Here is a 23013-nt window from a genome sequence, read left to right on the forward strand (position 1 = left end):
GTATTCATCTCTTGGTCTCCCTCTACGATTTTTACCCTCCACACTGCCCTCCAATGCTAAATTTGTGATCCCTTGATGCCTCAGGACATGTCCTACCAACCGATCCCTTCTTCTAGTCAAGTTGTGCCACAAGCTTCTCTTCTCCCCAATCCTGTTCAATACCTCCTCATTAGTTACGTGATCTACCCACCTAATCTTCAACATTCTTCTGTAGCACCACATTTCGAAAGCTTCTATTCTCTTCTTGTCCAAACTATTTATTGTCCATGTTTCACTTCCATACATGGCTACACTCCATACAAATACTTTTAGAAACGACTTCCTGAGACTTAAATCCATACTCGATGTTAACAAATTTCTCTTCTTCAGAAATGCCTTTTTTGCCATTGCCAGTCTACATTTTATATCCTCTCTACTTCGACCATCATCAGTTATTTTGCTCCCCAAATAGCACAACACCTTTACTACTTTAAGTGTCTCATTTCCTAATCTAATTCCTTCAGCATCACCCGACTTAATTCGACTACATTCCATTACCCTCATTTTGCTTTTGTTGATATTCATCTTATATCCTCCTTTCAAGACACTGTCCATTCCGTACAACTGCTCTTCCAAGTCCTTTGGTGTCTCTGACCGAATTACAATGTCATCGGCGAACCTCAAAGTTTTTATTTCTTCTACTCCAAATTTTTCTTTTGTTTCCATTACTGCTTGCTCAGTATACAGATTGAATAACATCGGGGAGAGGCTGCAACCCTGTCTACTCCCTTCCCAACCACTACTTCCCTTTCATGCCCCTCGACTCTTATGACTGCCATCTGGTTTCTGTACAAATTATAAATAGCCTTTCGCTCCCTGTATTTTACCCCTGCCACCTTTAGAATTTGAAAGAAAGTATTCCAGGCAACATTGTCAAAAGCTTTCTCCAAGTCTACAAATGCTAGAGACGTAGGTTTGCCTTTCCTTAATCTTTCTTCTAAGATAAGTTATAAGATCAGTATTGCCTCATGTGTTCCAACATTTCTACAGAATCCTAACTGATCTTCCCCAAGGTCGGCTTCTACCAGTTTTTCCATTCGTCTGTAAATAACTCGTGTTAGTATTTTGCAGCTGTGAGTTATTGAACTGATAGTTCGGTAATTTTCACATCTGTCAACACCTGCTTTCTTTGGGATTGGAATTATTATATTCTTCTTGAAGTCTGAGGGTATTTCGCCTGTCACGTACATCTTGCTCACCAGATGGTAGAGTTTTGTCAGGACTGGCTCTCCCAAGGCTGTCAGTAGTTCTAATGGAATGTTGTCTACTCCCGGGGCCTTGTTTCATCAATTAAATTCAATATTTCTTCTGTTACCCAAGGATTTCTACTAGCCCTCGTCTTTTTACCTACCTGATCCTCTGCTGCCTTCACTACGTCTTCCCTCAGAGCTACCCATTCGTCTTCTACTGTATTTCTTTCCCCCATTCCTGTCAATTGTTCCCTTATGCTGTCCCTGAAACTCTGTAAAACCTCTGGTTTAGTCAGTTTATCCAGGTCCCATCTCCTTAAATTCCCACCTTTTTGCAATTTCTTCAGTTTTAATCTACAGTTCATAACCAATAGATTGTGGTCAGAGTCCACATCTGCCCCTGGAAATGTCCTACAATTTGAAACCTGGTTCCTAAATCTCTGTCTTACCATTATATAATCTATCTGTTACCTTTTAGTATCTCCAGGATTCTTCCATGTATGCAACCTTCTTTTATGATTCTTGAACCAGGTGTTAGCTATGATTAAGTTATGCTCTGTGCAAAATTCCAACAGACGGCTTCCTCTTTCATTTCTTAGCCCCAGTCCATATTCACCTACTACGTTTCCTTCTCTCCCTTTTCCTACTGTCGAATTCCAGTCATCCATGACTATTAAATTTTCGTCTCCCTTCACACCTGAATAATTTCTTTTATCTCATCATACATTTCATCAATTTCTTCATCATCTGCAGAGCTAGTTGGCATATAAACTTGTACTACTGTAGTAGGTGTGGGCTTCGTTTCTATCTTGGCCACAATAATGCATTCACTATGCTGTTTGTAGTAGCTTACCTGCACTTCTATTTTTTATTCATTATTAAACCTTGCATTACCCCTATTTGATTTTGTATTTATAACCCTGTATTCACCTGACCAGACGTCTTGTTCCTCCTGCCACCGAACTTCACTAATTCCCACAATATCTAACTTTAACCTATCCATTTTCCTTTTTAAATTTTTTAACCTACCTGCCCGATTAAGGGATCTGACATCCACGCTCCGATCCGTAGAATGCCAGTTTTCTTTCTCCTCATAACGACATCCTCTTGAGTATTCCCCACCTGGAGATCTGAATGGGGGACTATTTTACCTCCGGAATATTTTACCCAAGAGGACGCCATCATCATTTAACCATACAGTAAATCTGCATGCCATCGGGAAAAGTTATGGCTGTAGTTTCCCCTTGCTTTCAGCTGTTCGGAGTACCAGCACAGCAAGGCCGTCTTGGTTAGTATTACAATGCCAGATCAGTCAATCATCCAGACTGTTGCTCCTGCAACTACTGAAAAGGCTGCTGCCCCTCTTCAGGAACCACACGTTTATCTGGCCTCTCAACAGATACCCCTCCGTTGTGGTTGCACCTACGGTACGGCTGTCTGTATCAGTGAGGCACACAAGCCTCCCTACCAATGGCAAGATCCATGGTTCATAATTATTAATTATTAGGTCAAGGGATAGTAGGATGATTTTGTAGGTTCTGGATAATTAGGCCAATTTTGTGAAAATAACAAAATTGTGAGTATTAATGAGCAATTTTTTATTTTTTATAAAATTGAGCTAGTGTGACAGAACCTACAAAATCATCCAATTTATGTTGTTTAGGCACAGCACCAAATTCTCCTGTTTCTGGCATTTGCGTCCCTCCATATTGTTTGGGCGCTAACAATGTGCATGACTGTGACATTCAGTTCTGCAGTAACTTTCGCAGCTGTCGTCTCCTTACTTTTCGTCACAATCCTCTTCAGTGACTGTCTGGCACGATTACTAACCTCACACTTCCGCCCGAATTGTGATTTAGTGGATTATGTGTGTTCGCTTGCCCTCTACAGAGTATAAATCTCGGATACAGTGCCCCTTGGTACACCAAACACTTCGGCTGTTTTGGTTCCAGAAGCACCCTCCATATGAGCTCAAACAATATGCCCACATTCGAACTCACACAGCTCCGACACAGCACACTGTTCTGACCTTGACTGACAGTTGCAATGCAATGAAGACCTTTCACAGCTGGCAGTCCTGGTCCAATACAGCAGCACCAGCTGCAAGCTTGGTTAGTGTCTATATTTACGTCCAAGCATGCGTTTCTCGCAGCGATCCCATACATCATGTGCCCTAAGACAGGCAACTCAACAGACATCCACACCTGTGGCAGGTGATGTTAGTCGGATTGCCTATCTTAAGGGGACATTGTATGTTCTATGCTGCAAATGTTAAATTATCTTATCTTGTGGCCCATTATCTTGGAAACTTTTTAAGACACCAACTTACAATTTTCCATAATTATTGAATACACCTTTCTAGATACAGTGAATAGAATTATTACTAAATTTTTATTGTTGGGGCATGTTATCTTTTTTTTTCAAACACTCAATTTTTTGACAGAATTTTGTAAATAAATTAACACAAAAACAAAACAACTCTGGATATCTGGTTCCATATGTGTTGAATCTCACACTTGGCATGCTGAGAATATTTCATGTCTCTACCATCAATACTTTTTTAGAAAAAGGGTCATTTACTGCAAAAAAATGTAGGTCAGAGATATTGAGGTTTAAAACTTTTTTATTACAAATTCTTATACAGACTTAGATTACTGCGTCTTTTATACACTAGAACTGCCCTGGCCCATAGACTGTGTCTTCTTCAGTGTCATGACAGCCCAATGCTTGCCTCTTCCTTTTCTTTCTTGCTTTTTTTGTCTTCTGCGTGACATACATGAAACTCTTCCAGTTCTCACAGTCCTTTATCTGTGTTCTGTCCCAATCTTACCCCTAACTTCTCCAGAACCTTAAGTCTTCCATATTTCCCACCATTAAAAGTTATTAAAGCATCAGACATTGCTAACTGTTAGGGCCAACAAATACATTTTTAGGCACATGGCACCACACAACATTATTGAAGGACTCATTCACATTCTGGGTCTACCCATGTAAATACTTCTTTAGTAGCTCAGGATTTGCTAATCTCCGTAAATAGGTTTGATTGCCTCCATTACTGCCAAAAGGAGGGAATTTTTATACGTTAATTCATGCAGGGTGCCAGAAAATTCAGCTTGCCGATGTTTACACCAAGTGTTTGGTGGAGGTGGACACAAAGCATGACATAGATTTTCATCGGTTGATATTCGATGAAAGAAAGTGCTTCTCACAGCTCTTTTCATTTTCTCTAAATTGTCACAGTTATCTCTAATGGCCTTCCCATAATATTTCTGTAATTTATCAATTACTTTGTCTGTTAGATTTCCAGCACATTTTATTGTCTAGCGATCAGACAGTCTGGTGTTACCCAGCTTGGTTTTTAGGACTGATTTGTTTATTCGTAATGCCAACTTCTGAGACGTAGCAGTAGGATAAAACAAAGCAATTCACAGCCTTCTAAACTGTGTAGTTCCCAAGATATGACTGCTCAACTGCAGCAGTATATGCATAGTCAGTCACACATCAACATTCAATACATTTTTTTAAGGTCTCACAATTTTCTGATTTTAATGTATTATATTCCAAAATGTTCAGGAAAGTCCAAAGTATATTATGGAGTAGAAAACAGAAAAGTCAAATTTCAACGAATTTCATGTACAATGTCCCCTTAAGGTGATTGAAAGATTTTTCCAGGACAATTTTATTTTGGTCGCCCTATGGATGGCTTACCGGTGTGTCCATTGTTGGTGAGGTTGGCCTCCCATGGGATGGAGCCAGGATAGTACAGCCAGAGTGCTGGGGAAGATGTCTTCTTTGTGCGGTTCTCCTGGATGTTGACCGGGCTCTGCCGACTGCCTCCGCACATGGGATACAGCTCTGCCCAGTGGTCCGGACCTACAACACCAGGGAACCACTTATACATGACTATGTTGCAAATGACAGATACAGGATAACAACCAGATTCCATCGACTTAGAAAACCCACATCATCTTCCTGTCAAGGAAATGACAGCATGCCAATAACAGCCAGTGCAATTTGGTGGACACTGGTTACTCCAATCTGCAGGAAATGTGGCTGCGAGTTGTGACTGATGCACCGCTCCCCTACCATGAAACCTGGGATGAGGACTGGGTGTCGTAGGCGAATGCACTCTGGAATAGGCAGCTCACAGATCTATGCCATACAGCTATACATCCGTCTCGCACATGCAGCCAGAGACTACTCTCATCATTAAAGAGAACTGAACAGCTTTCCAGTCTCCAGTCGACCCTTTGAAGACACGAGAGTAGCTGTGCTTGGCAGTATCATGGTGTCACTGCTAGCCGGCCAGAGGCAAACGTGACCTTAACCCCATTGCAAGCACATGGTTCCCAGTGGTGGCTAACAACACATCAGGCGCAACATGGGCCCATATTCCATACATTGACGATGTTGAGTCACCCACTGCTGCCATCATAGTGTGTCGACCTTGATGCTTATTTGTGCTATGTGGACGTTCAAAACCTGGGTCTACAGGTGTGGGAATGCTGCGCAGACTACTGTTGAAATCAGGGGCTGGCCGGTGGGGCCGAGCGGTTCTAGACACTTCAGTTTGGAACCGCTCGACCGCTACAGGCACAGGTTCGAATCCTGCCTCGGACATGGATGTGTGTGATGTCCTTAGGTTAGTTAGGTTTATGTAGTTCTAAGTTCTAGGGGACTGAGACCTCGGACGTTAAGTCCCATAGTGCTCAGAGCCATTTGAACCATTTTTGAAATCAGCGGCACACCAGTGATACGTTTTGTCCAACATGTTCAGCAATTCATCAGTTCCACAATTAATAAAATATTCCGGATCATTATGCCTTCAACCATGGGGTACCAGCAACTGCGTAGGAAGACAACCGACAACTGTCAGTTGTGCCCAGGCATTCAAAACATGTGACGTCATGCCACTGCGCGGAAGCACGAGTAAAAGGAATTTTGCTGCAGTCAGTAGCGAGCCAGGATGTGACTCAGAAACTCAAAGAAGCGACGATTCCCCTTCAAAACGTCCTCCACAGGTGGGGAAGAAACTTTGGGTTTAAATGTGAAATGCATTCGACCATGGCACAATAACTGGGAATATTTCCATAACTGTCATTTCCAGCCATGAAAGTTTACATTTGACAGCCCGTTAATTCGTCCTTTCAGATTTCCACAGACCCACTACCCCCGACCCCTTTCAAATGGTTAAAGCTGTTCAACAGGAGTACGTTACTCGTCGACGGGGCACGGTTCTACCATAGAATGAATGTCTCAAGTATTGTTCATCTCTACGCTCAGTACAGTTACTGCCTGCAACGCCAAAACAGAGGGCACAGAGACAGGACTCCTGAGCTACATCTGATCGCTGACGACCGCAACAGATGAATTGCTAACACTGTAACTCCTCAGTATACACATACCGCACCCAGGTGCCACTGAACACAGCCCTTGAGGGCGCTGCATATGCACCTTTAATCAGAGCAATTTGAAGTGGGTCTTCTGTGTCCACTTCTACTAGCGAAGTCACATCGAATCGGACAGCAGACAGAATATTTCAAGAATTTGGGTTTACTGGCTCATACCGACTAGTACAGTGGTCTCTCATAACCACATGTTTGAAATTGTCTCATTTGGGGACCCAACTTCACTGGTAGATTTTTGGATCTGTTGTCATTCGAGGGCAGTCAAATGAAAAGTAAACACGAGCCACAATCGGACCACAGAATGGTTTCATTCAAAAGTTATCACCGCACAAGTTGAGGCATTTATTCCACTGGGAGACCAGACCATCAGTTCCTGTTTTGTAGAACGCAGTCGACCGCTGACAGTTCCACAACTTAAACCACTCTTTTTCTGTCTCGTCCGACTGAAATCGACGTCCATGACTGTACCGGGGATGCTGAAGCGTTTCCCAACCTAATCGCTGAAGCGTAGCATTCGTCCCATTGGCAGAGTTGAGGTGGGCGTAATCGTGGACGATTCCGACTGACAGCAGGAATGGAAGAAATTCTGTGCAGAATCGGAAAGGAAAGGAACATGTGGAGCGCTGACAAGGAGAAGGGACAGGACGATAGGACATCTGTTAAGACATGAGGGAGTGACTTCCATGGTACTAGAGGGAGCTGTAGAGGGCAAAAACTGTAGAGGAAGACGGAGATTGGAATACATCCATCAAATAATTGAGGACGTAGGTTGAGGTTGCACGTGCTTCTATGAGATGAAGAGGTTAGCACAGGAAAGGAATTCGTGGCGGGCCGCATCATATCAGTCATAAGACTGATGACCCTAAAAAAAGCATTCCCAAAACCCAAGGATAAATGGCAAAGCCAACGGTGGAAACATTCCACATCTTCCCCGCCAAACAAATCCAAACTGTTCACGTAAGTTATGGTAAGATCAAGATGACTTTCCTTGACGCCACCATTTCGAACCTGGGTACAAACGGCAGAGCAAACAGTGGAAACATCCCACAGCTCTCCCACAAAACAAATTCAAAACTGTTCACGCAGTTTCCGCTGATGGCACGGTGGCTTTCTTCTTCTACTACAGGGGCCTTCTATTCATCGAGGAACCACAACCAATGTGCAGTGTTGTGAAGACAGTTTGCAGAAACTGTGATGTGCCACAAAGTCTAAACGACCAGGAATGCTGTCGGACGGAATCATCCTGTTGCACGATGACGCCCACCCCAGCACTGGCAATCGGGTGAAGGCTACGCTTCAGCGATGTGGTTGGGAACACTGCAGTGTGTTCCACACAGCCGGACCTTTCACCATGTGGAAGAAAGACATCTACATCTACATTTATACTCCGCAAGCCACCCAACGGTGTGTGGCGGAGGGCACTTTACGTGCCACTGTCATTACTTCCCTTTCCTGTTCCAGTCGCGTATGGTTCGCGAGAAGAACGACTGCCGGAAAGCCTCCGGGCGCGCTCGAGTCTCTCTAATTTTACATTCGTGATCTCCTCGGGAGGTATAAGTAGGGGGAAGCAATATATTCGATTCCTCATCCAGAAACGCACCCTCTCGAAACCTGGACAGCAAGCTACACCGCGATGCAGATCGCCTCTCTTGCAGAGTCTGCCACTCGAGTTTGCTAAACATCTCCGTAACGCTATCACGCTTACCAAATAACCCTGTGACGAAACGCGCAGCTCATCTTTGAATCTTACCTATCTCCTCTGTCAACCCGACCTCGTACGGATCCCACACTGATGAGCAATACTCAAGTATAGGTCGAACGAGTGTTTTGTAAGCCACCTACATTGTTGAGGGACTACATTTTCTAAGGACTCTCCCAATTAATCTCAACGTGGCACCCGCTTACCAACAATTAATTTTATATGATCATTTCACTTCAAATCGTTCCGCACGGATACTCCCAGATATTTTACAGAAGTAACTGCTATCAGTGTTTGTTCCGCTATCATATAATCATACAATAAAGGATCCTTCTTTCTATGTATTCGCAATACATTACATTTGTCTATGTTAAGGGTCAGTTGCCACTCCCTGCACCAAGTGCCTATCAACTGCAGATCTTCCTGCATTTCGCTGCAATTTTCTAATGCTGCAACTTCTCTGTATACTACAGCATCATCCGCGAAAAGCCGAATGAAACTTCCGATACTATCTACTAGGTCATTTATATATATTGTGAAAAGCAATGGTCTCATAACACTCCCCTGTGGCACGCCAGAGGTTATTTTAAAGTCTGTAGACGTCCCTCCATTGAGAACCACATGCTGTGTTCTGTTTGCCAAAAACTCTTCAATCCAGCCACACAGCTGGTTTGATATTCCGTAGGCTCTTACTTTGTTTATCAGGCGACTGTGCGGAGCTGTATCGAACGGCTTCCGGAAATCAAGGAAAATGGCGTCTACCTGGGAGCCTGTATTTAATATTGTCTGGGTCTCATGAACAAATAAAGCGAGTTGGGTCCCACACGACCGCTGTTTCCGGAATCCATGTTGATTCCTACAGAGTAGATTCTGGGTTTCCAGAAATGACATGATACGCGAGCAAACAACATGTTCTAAAATTCAGCAACAGATCGATGTCAGAGATATGGGTCTATAGTTTTGCGCATCTGCTCGACGACCCTTCTTGAAGACTGGGACTACCTGTGCTCTTTTCCAATCATTTGTAATCTTCCGTTCCTCTAGGGACTTGCGGTACACGGCTGTTAGAAGGGGGGCAAGTTCTTTCGCATACCCTGTGTAGAATCGAATTGGATGTCTCCTTTAGTCGGACGAAGAAATGCAAGAGTGAGAGCGGTTGTGGATCCGTCAGCATCCGCCCGTGTTCTACGAAACAGGATTAGATCGTCTTGTCTCCAAATAGGATAAATTTCTTAATACGTGTGGTGATTAGTTTTGAATGCAACTATTCCATGGTGCTGTTGTGGTGGGTGTTTGGTTTTCATTTGGCTGCCCCTTGTATACAGGGTGCACAACGGCCTTGCTGCAGTGGTAACACCGGTTCCCATCAGATCACTAAGGCTAAGCGCTGTCGGGATGGGTTAGCACTAGGATGGTTGACCATCCAGTCTGCCAGGCGCTGTTGGCAAGCGGAGTGCACTCAGCCCTTGTGAGGCAAACTGAGGAGCTACTTGACTGAGAAGTAGCGGTCCCAGTCTCGTAAACTGACATACGGTCGGGAGAGCGGTGTGCTGACCACATGCCCCTTCATATCCGCATCCATTGACGCCTGCAGACTGAGGATGACACGGCGGTCGGTCGGTACCGTTGGGCCTTCATGGCCTGTTCGGGCGGAGTTTCAACATACAAGGTGACAACTATTGGACTAAATAAAATCGTCATAGCTTCTGAGCAGTTGTCCACAGCTCGTGGTCTCGCGGTAGCGTTCTCACTTCCCGAGCTCGGGGTTCCGGGTTCGATTCCCGGCGCGGTCAGGGATTTTCACCTGCCTCGAGATGACTGGGTGTTATTGTGTCTTCTTCATCATCATCATTCATCCCCAGTATGCTCGGAGGAAGACAATGGCAAACCACCTCCATTAGGACCTTACCTGGTACGACGGTGCAGGTCTCCCGCATTGCTCCCCTATGCTCTATGAAGGAGTATGGGACTTTAGCATCATCATCATCTGAGCGGTTTGCGTTAGGACATTCAACCTGCACAGTTGGCTTTGGGGTATTATGGGAAGTAGTTTACACACGTGCGTGGTTTGGTTAATGACGAAGCCCATTTTCGTTTGGACGGGTTCGTCAGCAAACAAAACTGGCGCATTTGTGGGATTCAGAATCCACATTTCGCGATTGAGAAGTGTTTCGCCCTCAGCGGCTGACAGTGTGGTGTGCAATGTCTAGTCACGTAATAAACGGTGACATATTTCTCGATGGCACGCTTACTACTGAACGGTACATGCAGGTTTTGGAAGATGATTTCATGGTTCAAAATGGTTCAAATGGCTCTGAGCACTATGGGACTTAACATCTGAGTTCATCAGTCTCCTAGAACTTAGAACTATTTAAACCTAACTAACCTAAGGACATCACACACATCCATGCCTGAGGCAGGATTCGATCCTGTGACCGTAGCGGTCGCGCAGTTCCAGACTGAAGCGCCTAGAACCGCTCGGCTGCACCGATGATTTCATACCCATTATACAAAGCGGCACCGATTCCGACACAATGTGGTTCGCGCAAGATGGAACCCGACCCCATCGATGCAGGAGAGTGTTTGATGCCCTGGAGGAGCGCTCTAGGAACCGCATTCCGACTCTGGAGTACCTAGAGGCCACAGGCATGGACCTCGATTGGCCGCCGTATTCTCCAGATCTGAACACATGCGATTCCTTTTTGTGAGGCTGTATTAAAGACAAGGTGTACAGCATTAGTCCCAAAACCATTGCTGAGCTGAAAACAGCCATTCAGGAGGTCATCGACAGAATCAATGTTTTAAAAACCATCCTAAAATGTTTAAATCTCAGACAAAGTGGTAATTCGTACTCAATGCCGTGTTCTATGGTTTATTCTCGACTTGGAGATGGACCATTGTGGCATTTACAGTTCTAAAACTAGGTTGTTCCTTTGTATTATTAAAATTTAATGTGTTCTTCTTCCTACACCAACGGTTTTCAAACTTTTTATACCAAGGTGTAGCGCACCTTTTCAAATCGCTGCAAAGTAATATTTCTCCTTATAGGCTTCTGCGTAGTAATTACTAACTTGACTTCAATTAATATGTTTGTGGAATTATAATAGTAACGCTAAAAGAACAGTAAAAAAACTGCACTTGTAAAACGCCAATGCTTCAGAAACATTAATCTCTGCAAAATTTTACATAACAATATATGTTCTCCGAAGTTTTAATTGCTTTTTATACGCAAGAGACGACAGTAATTTGTCTCCTTCTACCTCTCCCAGCAGCGGTACGGTACACATGTATCTCCGTTGTAAGTTTGTTGCCCACAATAATAGGTTCAATTTCTTTCAAACTGCACTTTTATTGGTCAAATGATCTACCTTTCAGTTTTCCTGAGTTAACCATGTGTAGGAAGTGAATTTTGGCAATTAAATTTAATTTGGCGGAGACTTGTTTGGTGACGCAACGATCTAACGCCATAACACGTCTAACGTTTGTTCTTTATCTTTTGAAATTCGAGCATGTGTATACATCTACACACATACTCCGCAAGACATCCCACTAGTCATTTCCTTTCCTGTTCCACTCGCAAACAGAGCGAGGGAAAAACGACTATCTATATGCCTCCGTATGAGCCGTAGTTTCTCTTATCTTCACGGTTCTTACGCGAAATGTTGGAAGCAGTATCGTTCTGCAGTCAGGTTCGAATGTCGTTTATATAAATTTTCCCAGCAGTGCTACTCCAAAAGAACGCCGGCTTCCCTCCGGGGATTCCCATTTCGGACCCCAAAGCATCTCCGTAATACTCGCATGCTGATGGGCCGTACCAGCAACAACTGCAGCAGTCCACCTCTGAATTGCTTCGATGTCTTCCTACAATCTGACCTGACGGAGCTCCCAAACACTCGATCAGTACTCAAGAATACATCGCATTAGTGTCCTATACACAGTCTCTTATACAGGTGAATCATATTTTTCTAAAATCCTCCCGATAAACTGAAGTCCACCATTCCACCCAGTATGTTGTCCTCGACGCCGGGGGTTCATCAGAGACAAGGGTAACGTCACGAGTGGACCAGGGAACTGTGATAGGACCTGCTGTTGTTCTCTGTATACATAAATGTTTTGGCGGACAGGGTGGGTTGTTTGCTGATGGTACTGTGGCGTACGGTAAGGTGCCGAAGTTGAGTGACTGTAGGAAGTTACTAAGCGACTTACAAGGGGACCCTCCAAACTGTAAATCACGGATTTCGATGCGCTTCAAATATGTTGTAGAGCCACTTACCCTGAGTACCTGGCTATCCGGTTTCTTAGCGACGGGCCTTGGTTTTTGAGAAAATCGATTTTGAAGTTCATTACGCGATTTCTATACCTGTAGCATTACATGTGCTCCGACCAATTTAGCGTAGCGCAGCGGTAAATGTTCACAGCTGTTGTGCTGGACGTACCGTGTTCGAATCCTGTTGGTGTAATTTTTTTTTGTCAAAATCTACCGAATTTTTCAATTTTATTTCAAAGAATATCAACACAGTTTAAGGTGTGCCAAATTATAAAGATGTATTCAGTTATTAATTTTTTTCTTTCATACAATATTACAAAATCTTATTCTCCATCGTCCACATTGCTTGATGTGCCAGAACAATATTATGGGTGATACTTATCATAGAAACAACCGAAGCACAAATTTTCGCAGCACCACGTGTTTTTTATGAAGGGAACAGTATTGCAGGGGCACGGTTTCTTCGTGAGCGATACCGAGAAACACAATTCTTTTGCATTCAAAAATATTTATCTTTCATCCGCTAATTTCGATGCGATCCATGTGTATCTAATCATGCTTTCAAAATTAGAGGCGCTAAATTGATGTAGGATTAACGAATGTAATTTTATTGAACCTTCCCTAGAAGCGATCTCTCTATTGTCTTTCATCAAGTTAGGAGCATTCTGAAATTTTCGTGAAGATTTTCACCTCTCGGTAAAAATAAACATTGCAGGGCTGGCAATAAGGAGTGCGCTTTGGTGGGGCCACTTTTAGGATGCAGGTGCCCGCTTTCCTTTCATCAGTGAATAGATGATCGTATAAAGCTGAGTCGGTTTGTCCTCCCCACGAATCGATAATGCACAAAAATTTTTTCTACTCACGTACAGAACACAAAAATTCTTCGTGCACCAATTTCGTGAACTTCCCGGATTTCGTGCAGGACACGACTACATTTCTGTATTTCCCAGTTAATTCGTCTACTCGTTTTTTAACGTTAGGACCAAATTTTCCGGACGTTTCTTACATACATAAAAAACATATGGGAGCAGTATTCGAACACGGTAACTCCAGCACGGCAGCTGTAAACCTTTACCGCTGCGCTACGATGACTTGTTCGGAACAAGTGTAATGTTACAGGTATAAAAATCGCTTAATGAAATTCGAAAACGATTTTCTCGAAAACCAAGGCCCGTCGCTAAAAACCGGATAGCCTGGTACTCAGGGTAAGTGCCTCTATAACATATTTGAAGCGCATCAAAATCCGTAATTTACAGTATGGAGGGTCCCCTTGTTAGACAAAATTTGTAGTTGGTGTTATGAAAGGCAGCTAAAAAATGTGGTAAAATCTAAGTTAATGTTGATGAGTAGGAAGTAGGAAGAACAAACCTGTAATGTTAGGATAAAGTATTACTAGTTTCCTGCTTGACACCATGGAGTCGTTTAAATATCTGGGCGTAACGTTGCAAAGCGATATGAAATGGAACGAACACGTGAGGGGAGACGAATGCTCGACTTGCGTTTATTGTGAGAATCGTAGGAAAGAGTGGTTCACCTGTAAAGGAGGCCACATACAGGACGCGGGTGTGACCTATTCCTGAGTACTGCTCGAATGTTTGGGATCCTTACCAGTCCGAATTGAAGGAAGAGATCGCAGCAATTTAGAGGCGAGCTGTTAGATTTGTTACCAGCAGATACGAACAACACGTAAGGTACAGAGATGCTTCGGGAACTCAGATGGAGAACTGAAATGGGAATCATTTATTTATTTTATTAACAGTACAGAGTAACCCACCCCCAGTCGGTCGGATGCTTCCGAATCTAATAGAAAAGACTTCTCATTGTTACAATCTTATTGGTATACAGTTGTTAATGATTTTTTTTTCGCTGGCGACGTTCTTTTCGAGGAACACTATTGAGAAAATTTAGAGAATCGGCATTTCAACCTGGTCACCGAATGATTGTACTGCGGCCAACATAAATAGCTCGTAAGGACTGTGAAGAGGCGAGAAATTAGGGCTCATACGGAGGTAACAGACAGTGGTTTCTTCCACGCTGTATTCGTGAGAGGAAGAGGGGAGGGATGACTAGTAGTGGTACATGGTACCCTCCGCCACGCACCCTACGGTGGCTTGCGGAGTATGTATGCAGATGTAGTAGGTGTAGATTCGCCTTCCCTAATACGAGGGGCGTTTGAAAAGTCCGTGCAAAGTCCGAGAGATGGCACCAACAGCGCGTATCGAGGACATGTTTGGTTAGTAGCATCTTTGGAAAGAACGCACACCAAGTTTCAGCCATATTGTCTATTTCTTTGTGTTTGGCATTCGTGTGAATCAAGGAAGTCGAGTGATTGTCAAAAAATGGACGAAAAGGAATTTCGTGTGGTGATTAAACATTACTTTATGAAAGGCAAAACGCCTCAGTAGTCTAAAGAGAAGCTTGATAAACATTACGGTGACTCTGCACCTTCGATTAGAACAGTTTATAAGTGCTTTCAAAATTTTCGGAGTGGCCATATGGGCACAAGTGATGCTGAACGTTCTGGACGCCCAGTGGAGGTTACGACTCCAGAAATCATTGATAAAATCCATGATGTGGTGATGGATGACAGAAGAGTTAAGATGTGTGAGATTGCTAGTGCTGTGGGCATCTGGAATGAATGGGTACATAATATTTCGCATAAACATTTGGATATGAGAAAGCTTTCCGCAAGATGGGTTCCGCGATTGCTCACGCTTGACCAAAAACGGAATCGTGTGAAGTGTTGCAAGGATGGTTTGCAGCTGTTCAGGAAGAATCCGCAGGACTCTAAGCGTCGTTTCGTCACTGTGGATGAAACATGGATACATTACTCTACTCCTGAGACCAAACAACAATCTACACAATGGGCTACCAAGGGAGAATCTGCACCAAAAAAGGCGAAGACCATTCCTTCAGCCGGAAAGGTTATGGTGACTGTCTTTTGGGATTCGCAAGGGATAACCCTCATCGACTATCTGGAAAAGGGTAAAACTATTACAGGTGCGTATTATTTATCGTTAGTGGACCGTTCGAAAACCGAGCTGCAAGAAAAACGCCGCCGATTGGACCGCAAAAAAGTCTTTTCCATTACGACAATGCACCAGCACACACCTCAGCAGTTGTGGTCGCAAAATTAATGGAAACAGGATTCCAACTCGTTTCACATGCCCCCTATTCCCCAGACTTGGCTCCCTCGGACTACTATTTGTTCCCCAATTTAAAGAAATGGCTGGCGAGTCAAGGATTTTATTCAAATGAGGAGGTGATTGCAGCAACTAATAGCTATTTTGCAGACTTGGAGAATTCGTGTTATTCGGAAGGGATCAACAAATTAGAACAGCACTGGATGAACTGTATAAGTCTAAAAGGAGAATATGTCGAAAAAAAGGTTTACCCCAAACACGTAAGTAGTTTTTATTTTTGCACTGACTTTTCAAACACCCCTCATATCACCATTATGTGTTCGTTCCACTTCATATCACTTTGCAGCGTTACGTCTAGACATCTAATCGACCCGACTGTGTCAAATAGCATACTACTAACGCTGTATCCGAAGGCAACGGGATTATTTTTTCCTACTCATCTGCATTGACTTACAATTTCTTACATTTAGAGTTAGCTACCATTCATCACATCAACTAGAAATTCTGTCTAAATCATCCTGTATGCTGCAACGGTCACTCAACCACGGCACCTTCCCGTACACCACACCATCATCAGCAAAGAGCCACGGATTGCTGGACACCCTGTACGGCAAATCATTGATGTGTATAGAGAACAAGAACGATTCTACCACAATTCCCGTGTCTCTCATGAAGACTCGCCGTCGAGAACAACGCACTGGGTTCTATTACTTAAGACACCTTCGAGGCACTCACATTTTCCGGGAACCTGTTCCATATGGCCGTGCCTTCGTTAACAGTTTGCAGTAGGCTACCGTGTCGAAGGCTTTTCGGAGATCCAGGAATTTGAAATCTGCCCGTTGACCTTGGTTAGCAGGACATCTTATGAGAAAAGGGTAAACTGAGTTTCGCGCGAGTGATGCTTTCTAAAACCACGCTGGTTCATGGACATAAATTTCTCTGTCTCAAGAAAATTTATTATATTTGAACTGAGAATATGTTCAATAATTCTGCAGCAACCCCATTTTGAGGGTCAGTTGTTTTACCCTTGTTATATACACGAGTCACCTGTGCGTTTTTCGAGTCACTGGGTAAGAGATACGCGATATGTGGGAGCTAGGTAAGGGAGGTGCCGTATAGTACTCCCTGTAAAACAGAACTGGGATTGTATGCAGATCTGGCGATTTGTCTGTTTTAAACACTCTCAGTTGTTTCTCTATGCCAGAGATGTTTATTACTATGCCGCCCATATGGGAGTCTGTTCGATGGTCAGGCGATTGTTTGTACTATTCTCCTGTGTGAACGTTTTCTTAAAAGCGAAATTTAAAACTTAAGCTTTCGTTTTGTTGTCTTCTGTTGCCACACCATACTCCTCCACGAATGACTAAGACCCGCTTAGCGATTTTACGTAGGACCAGAATTTTGGTTCAAATGGCTCTGAGCACTATGGGACTTAACATCTGAGGTCATCAGTCCCCTAGACTTAGAACTACACTACTGGCCATTAAAATTGCTACACCAAGAAGAAATGCAGATGATAAACGAGTATTCAACGGACAAATGTATAATACTAGAACTGACATGTGATTACATTCTCACGCAATTTGGGTGCATAGATCCTGAGAAATCAGTAACCAGAACAACCACCTATGGCCGTAATAACGGCCTTGATACGCCTGGGCATTGAGTCAAACAGAGCTTCGATGGCGTGTGCAGGTACAGCTGCCCATGCAGCTTCAACACGATACCAGAGTTCATCAAGAGTAGTGACTGGCGTATTGTGACGAGCCAGTTGCTCGGCCACCATTGACCAGACGTTTTCAATTGGTGAGAGGTCTGGAGAATATGCTGGCCAGGGCAGCAGTCGAACATTTTCTGTATCCAGAAAGGCCTGTACAGGACCTGCAACATGCGGTCGTGCATTATCCTGCTGAAATGTAGGGTTTCGCATGGATCGAATGAAGGGTAGATCGACGGGTCATAACACATCTGAAATGTAATGTCCACTGTTCAAAGTGCCGTCAATGCGAAAAAGAGGTGACCGAGACCTGTAACCAATGGCACCCCATACCATCAAGCCGGGTGATACGCCAGTATGGCGATGACGAATACATGCTTCCAATGTGCGTTCATCGCGATGTCGCCAAACACGGATGCGACCATCATGATGCTGTAAACAGAACCTTGATTCATCCGAACAAATGCCGTTTTGCCATTCGTGCACCCAGGTTCGTCGTTGAGTACACCATCGCAGGCGCTCCTGTCTGTGATGCAGCGTCAAGGGTAACCGCAGCCGTGGTCTCCGAGTTGATAGGCCGTGCTGCTGCAAACGTTGTCGAACTGTTCGTGCAGATGGTTGTTGTCTTGCAACCTTCCTCATCTGTTGGCTCAGGGATCGAGACGTGGCTGCACGATCCGTTACAGCCATGCAGATAAGATGCCTTTCATCTCGACTGGTAGTGATACGAGGCCGTTGGGATCTAGCACGGCGTTCCGTATTACCCTCCTGAACCCACCGATTCCATATTCTGCTAACAGTCATAGGATCTCGACCAACGCGAGCAGCGATGTCGCGATTCGATAAACCGCAATCGCGATAGGCTACAATCCGACCTTTATCGAAGTCGGAAACGTGATGGTACGCATTTCTCCTCCTTACACGAGGCATCACAACAGCGTTTCACCAGACAACGCCAGTCAACTGGTGTTGTGTATGAGAAATCGGTTGGAAACTTCCCTCACGTCAGCACGTTGTAAGTGTCGCCACCGGCGCCAGCCTTGTGTGAATGCTGTGAAAAGCTAATCATTTGCATACCACAGCATCTTCTTCCTGTCGGTTAAATTTCGCGTCTTCATGCTGTAGCAATTTTAATGGCTAGTAGTGTACTTAAACCTAACTAACCTAAGGACATCACACACATCCATGCCCGAGGCAGGATTCGAACCTGCGACCGTAGCAGCAGCGCAGTTCCGGACTGAAGCGCCTAGAACCGCTTATCTTGAATCTCATTGGTATTCGTTTCACTTCGAGCAGGAGCCAAGTTGCGTCTAGTACAGACAAGTACGAGCGTTAGAATACGTTTTATGCCGTGTTAACACGTATGTCGGCTGAGCGATAATGCGTACAACAGCTTTACCACTTCGACAGCAGTGGCTAGTCAGCAGCTCCGTAACCTGCGACGATGTAACCCGTTTCAATTAAGACGTAAAAAAGAGACGATCAAAGAAATAATATAGCTTCGAATGTCAATTAATTTTTAAAGGGAATGAAATAATATTCGGCAAATCTCCAGCTCTACCGCACGCTTCTTAAATGACCAGACAAAAAGCGTAAAATACTCTCGTTCTCGCCTTACATTGAATTCTAATTACAATCAAGAGTGACGAAAACTCCTAACTTAAAGACAGGGTAATTTTTCTGAGCAAGCTGTGTGTGATGCAAAAGCGTACTGCAGTGGCTTCAGCGTACGATTGTATACTGAAGTCACGGAGTGTATTAATTAGTCAGTCGTCTGATAATCTCTTAGCTCCTTCCTTATCCGAATCCGAGAAATAAATTCCAGTTCTGTAACTGTCATCCACTACGTTAATAACGAGTCGATCAACAACAGAATTCACGTAGCCACCCAGGCGCTGTATTTTCTCCTCTTCTTTTATGACGTGCCGTTCTATATCTCGCCAGTGACACGTGAATAGGCTGCGTTAGTTCCAGTACGTCTGACAGCTTAACAGTCTTGTTATTTTTCGGGCAAAATCCCTTAACTTGGCTCCATATCAGTTCTGTTGGGTTCGCATTGTTAATGTTACATGTGAGACTATATATGTGGTATAAGACAGTGGACATAGTCCAAATAATGAGTATCTGAATTTTTATTTTTGCCGTAAAAATTAAATAGTTATGTTTTCTTAATTTAAGCAACCATTCTTAACAATCTTTCATAAAATATCGGTAACTAAGAATGTATACTAGAAATGAAAACAGGAATTTCGCGTGCAATATGTAATTAAAAACGAGAAGACGTGCATTATTCATAAAAACTGATGACGAATTTTACAGCTGCGAGATGTAGGTATTTCAAATTGAACGAAAAACAGGTAGTTTAGGCGAGACTTGAACTCGCGACCCATGAACTGCACTAGGTTAGCAATGTACTCGGCTATTCATTCGATATGTAGATGTATCACGAATGTATCAAATACTGTCGCTCAGAAAACTGCAAAGCCGATTTTTCTTTAAATTTGTGAGAATAGTTAAGAACCACCTATTTCTCGGCACGTTTCAACCGTGTTCCACACGCATGTTTTGCTACGGAGCAGGAAGCAGCCTCGTTCATTTTCATGCTGCGTATTAACAGCACGACAGTCAGAGCACAACGGTATAGAGACTGTGACTGTACACAAATTTTGAAATAAACACTGCATAGCTAAACCGTGATAACAACAAAGATGATGGCTGTTAACACATTATAATAACTTAAAGTTTCATCAAACGTAACTTAGTAATAATATATCTGATACATAAGTAAGACCTACTTCCAAGAGCGTAAAAATATCAGTGTACGTGTGCTACGGCTTCTGACCAATCGTCGCGTTTGTGTTTGTTTATATCAAGCATATTCTTATGATGAACAGAGTGTGCAAAAAAGTCGATGCGCGAAGCATACAACTATAAAAAAACAAAGTACGATAAACTATAAACAAAGTTACATTTTGCAGAGGGTGCTAAGCTTATTGGCAACAGCATTGCCGCAGTAGTTACACCGGTTCCCGTGAGATCACTGAAATTAAGCGGTGTCGGGCGTGGTCGGCACTTGGATGGGTGACCATCCAGGCCGCCATGCGCTGTTGCCATTTTTCGGGGTTCACTCAGCTTCGTGATGCTAATTGAGGAGCTACTCGACCGAATAGTAGCGGCTTCGGTCAAGAATACCATCATAACGACCGGGAGAGCGGTGTGCTGACCACATGCCCCTCCTACCCGCATCCTCCACTGAGGATGACACGGCGGTCGTATGGTCCCGGTAGGCCACTCGTGGCCTGACGACGGAGTGCCAATCTTATACTATAGGCGTCGTTTCGGAAGAGACTTTCCGATATTCCATCCCTAAAGGGGTGAAATAGGGGATGAAGGCTTATTTGAAAATATATCGCTGTTAAGGGAGTTTTGAAGCTAGAAATGCGAAAGTAGTTTTTGATTTCTCGGTCAGAAGTAAAGAAATATGTGTTTCAGCATTTTTGGAAATCTAACCCTATGGGGATGAAATAGAGGGCGAACGTTTTTTTGAAAATATATAATTATTAAAGAACTACTTAAATATTTTTGAAGTTACATCTATGAAAACTGATATTTGACTTCTCGGTTACAAATAAAAGAGACATGTTTCAGTGTTTTTGAAAATTCAACCACTAAGAAGGTGAAACAGGGGATGAGATGTTTCATGAAAATATTTTGAAGCTAAATCTATGAAAATTTAAACGTGCCTTCTCTGTTAGAAACAGAAATCCAACCCCTAATAGGGTGTAATAGGAGATGAAAATATTTAAGGAAATATTTCGTTACATTAAAAAAATTTAAAGTTTAATCTTTGAAACTGGTATTTCAGTTCTCAGTTAGATATAAAGAAATACATGTTAGCGGGTGAAAGTTTCTATGGAAATATCTCCTTAAGAACGCAAAAGGCCTCATTAATAAAAATCCATCTACCAGAATCAAAAAAATGACTCTGAGCACTATGGGACTTAACTTCTAAGGTCATCAGTCCCCTAGAACTTAGAAGTACTCAAACCTAACTAACCTAAGGACATCACACACATCCATGCCCGAGGCAGGATTCGAACCTGCGACCGTAGCGGTGGCGCGGTTCCAGACTGAAGCGCCTAGAACCGCTTGGCCACTACGGCCGGCCTACCAGAATCGGTTGTTGGTCAAAAGTACAATTCGGAAAAGACCATGCTTTTGTGACCTTGATCAGGGTGTAAAGTTTAGAAGTGTTGCAATTTGTGAGCATAAAACTTCGATTCAAGAAAAACGAAAAAATTTAGTTTTATCCATATTTTGCAGCTTCAAACATGACTGTACTCAATACACTCCGGGTATGAATTAAAAACGCCTTCAGCCACAAGTTTTAGTGTTTTATTCATTACGCGATGCATTTCGCATCCTGTTACGTCGTTACGGCACCCTCTAATTTACAGATACGAAATTTTTATCAAGAAAACGAAGCAAAAACCCTGTTTGTGCGTCTATCGTCTATAACGACCGTAATCCGATCGTAGATTATGTTGAAAAATTGTTTTTTTTTTTTTTTAGCCAAAAACGCGTGAGGAATAAACGGTGTATTGCGATCGTGAATAAAACCTCGTACTTGCATGCTATCACTACAATCACACACGTTATTTCCTTATTCAGAAAGAAGCTAAATTATTTTTGTGAAAGTAACACAGCATCCCTACTTTAAGACACCGATGCCAATGAGCAGCTGCGACATATGGTTTCAAAGTCCTGCCCTACACAATTGGAGATAAGTTCAGATAACGTCCTTTATGTCAGACCTAGTAGACCTGTAGTTTTTGTCCAAGGACGTGCTACAAAGTACTGCTACCAAATTACGAGGATCGTGTAATAAGCAATCCCCCCCACATTATTTTTTCTCAGAACATATTCATTGTTAAGAGTCAGAATTTGGTGAGAATATACATCAACATGTCTTGTCCATGTCCTATTTTTCTACGTAGTCTCCATCATGCTCTATGGCCGTTCGCCATCATAGTGGAAGAGTATGTATTCCCTGCCGGTAAAAGCTCTTGTCCTATAGGTGTAGCCATGTTTTCACTGCGTGACTGACACTCTCGTCATCTTCCAAGTGTTTTACCCGTAGAGAATCTTCAAGCGGCGGTTGGCACGAATAATGGCATCCGCACGATTCAGCATGTCTGGAGCAGTGGCTGTGACAGGACGTCCCGAGCGTGGTTGATAACAGAGCTCTGTTTCAGCATTTCGTGAGGCTGTGACTTTCTTCACCCATCGCTCAACTGTTCTTCTATCAACTGCAGCATCGCCATACACTGCACAAAAACTTTTATGCACGTTTTTTTTTTTCACACAAGAATTCAATAATAGCACGAGTCGTATGTAGACGCCATTTTGACGCTGTACTACGGCTCTGCCATCTGCCAGAACAGTTCGAAACTTCACCGGCGCACAAAAGAAACATCAAATATGAAGCACCATCAAGGACGTTTGTCTATGTATGTAAATGGCTTTTTTAAAAAATGTGGGGGCATTATT

The 23013-nt window shown here is 43.4% G+C and overlaps 1 protein-coding gene across 1 annotated transcript in view; it reads right to left on the reverse strand.

The window, feature by feature from the left end:
* Positions 1-23013, reverse strand: part of LOC124718920 (carbonic anhydrase 1-like) — a 106148-nt gene that overhangs the window by 57052 nt on the left and 26083 nt on the right. Inside the window, exon 3 of the mRNA XM_047244575.1 lies at positions 4938-5102. Coding sequence (XP_047100531.1) covers positions 4938-5102 — 165 coding nt within the window. The remainder of the gene's footprint in view (positions 1-4937; positions 5103-23013) is intronic.

Source organism: Schistocerca piceifrons, chromosome 10, assembly GCF_021461385.2.
Source record: "Schistocerca piceifrons isolate TAMUIC-IGC-003096 chromosome 10, iqSchPice1.1, whole genome shotgun sequence".
NCBI lineage: Eukaryota > Metazoa > Arthropoda > Insecta > Orthoptera > Acrididae > Schistocerca > Schistocerca piceifrons.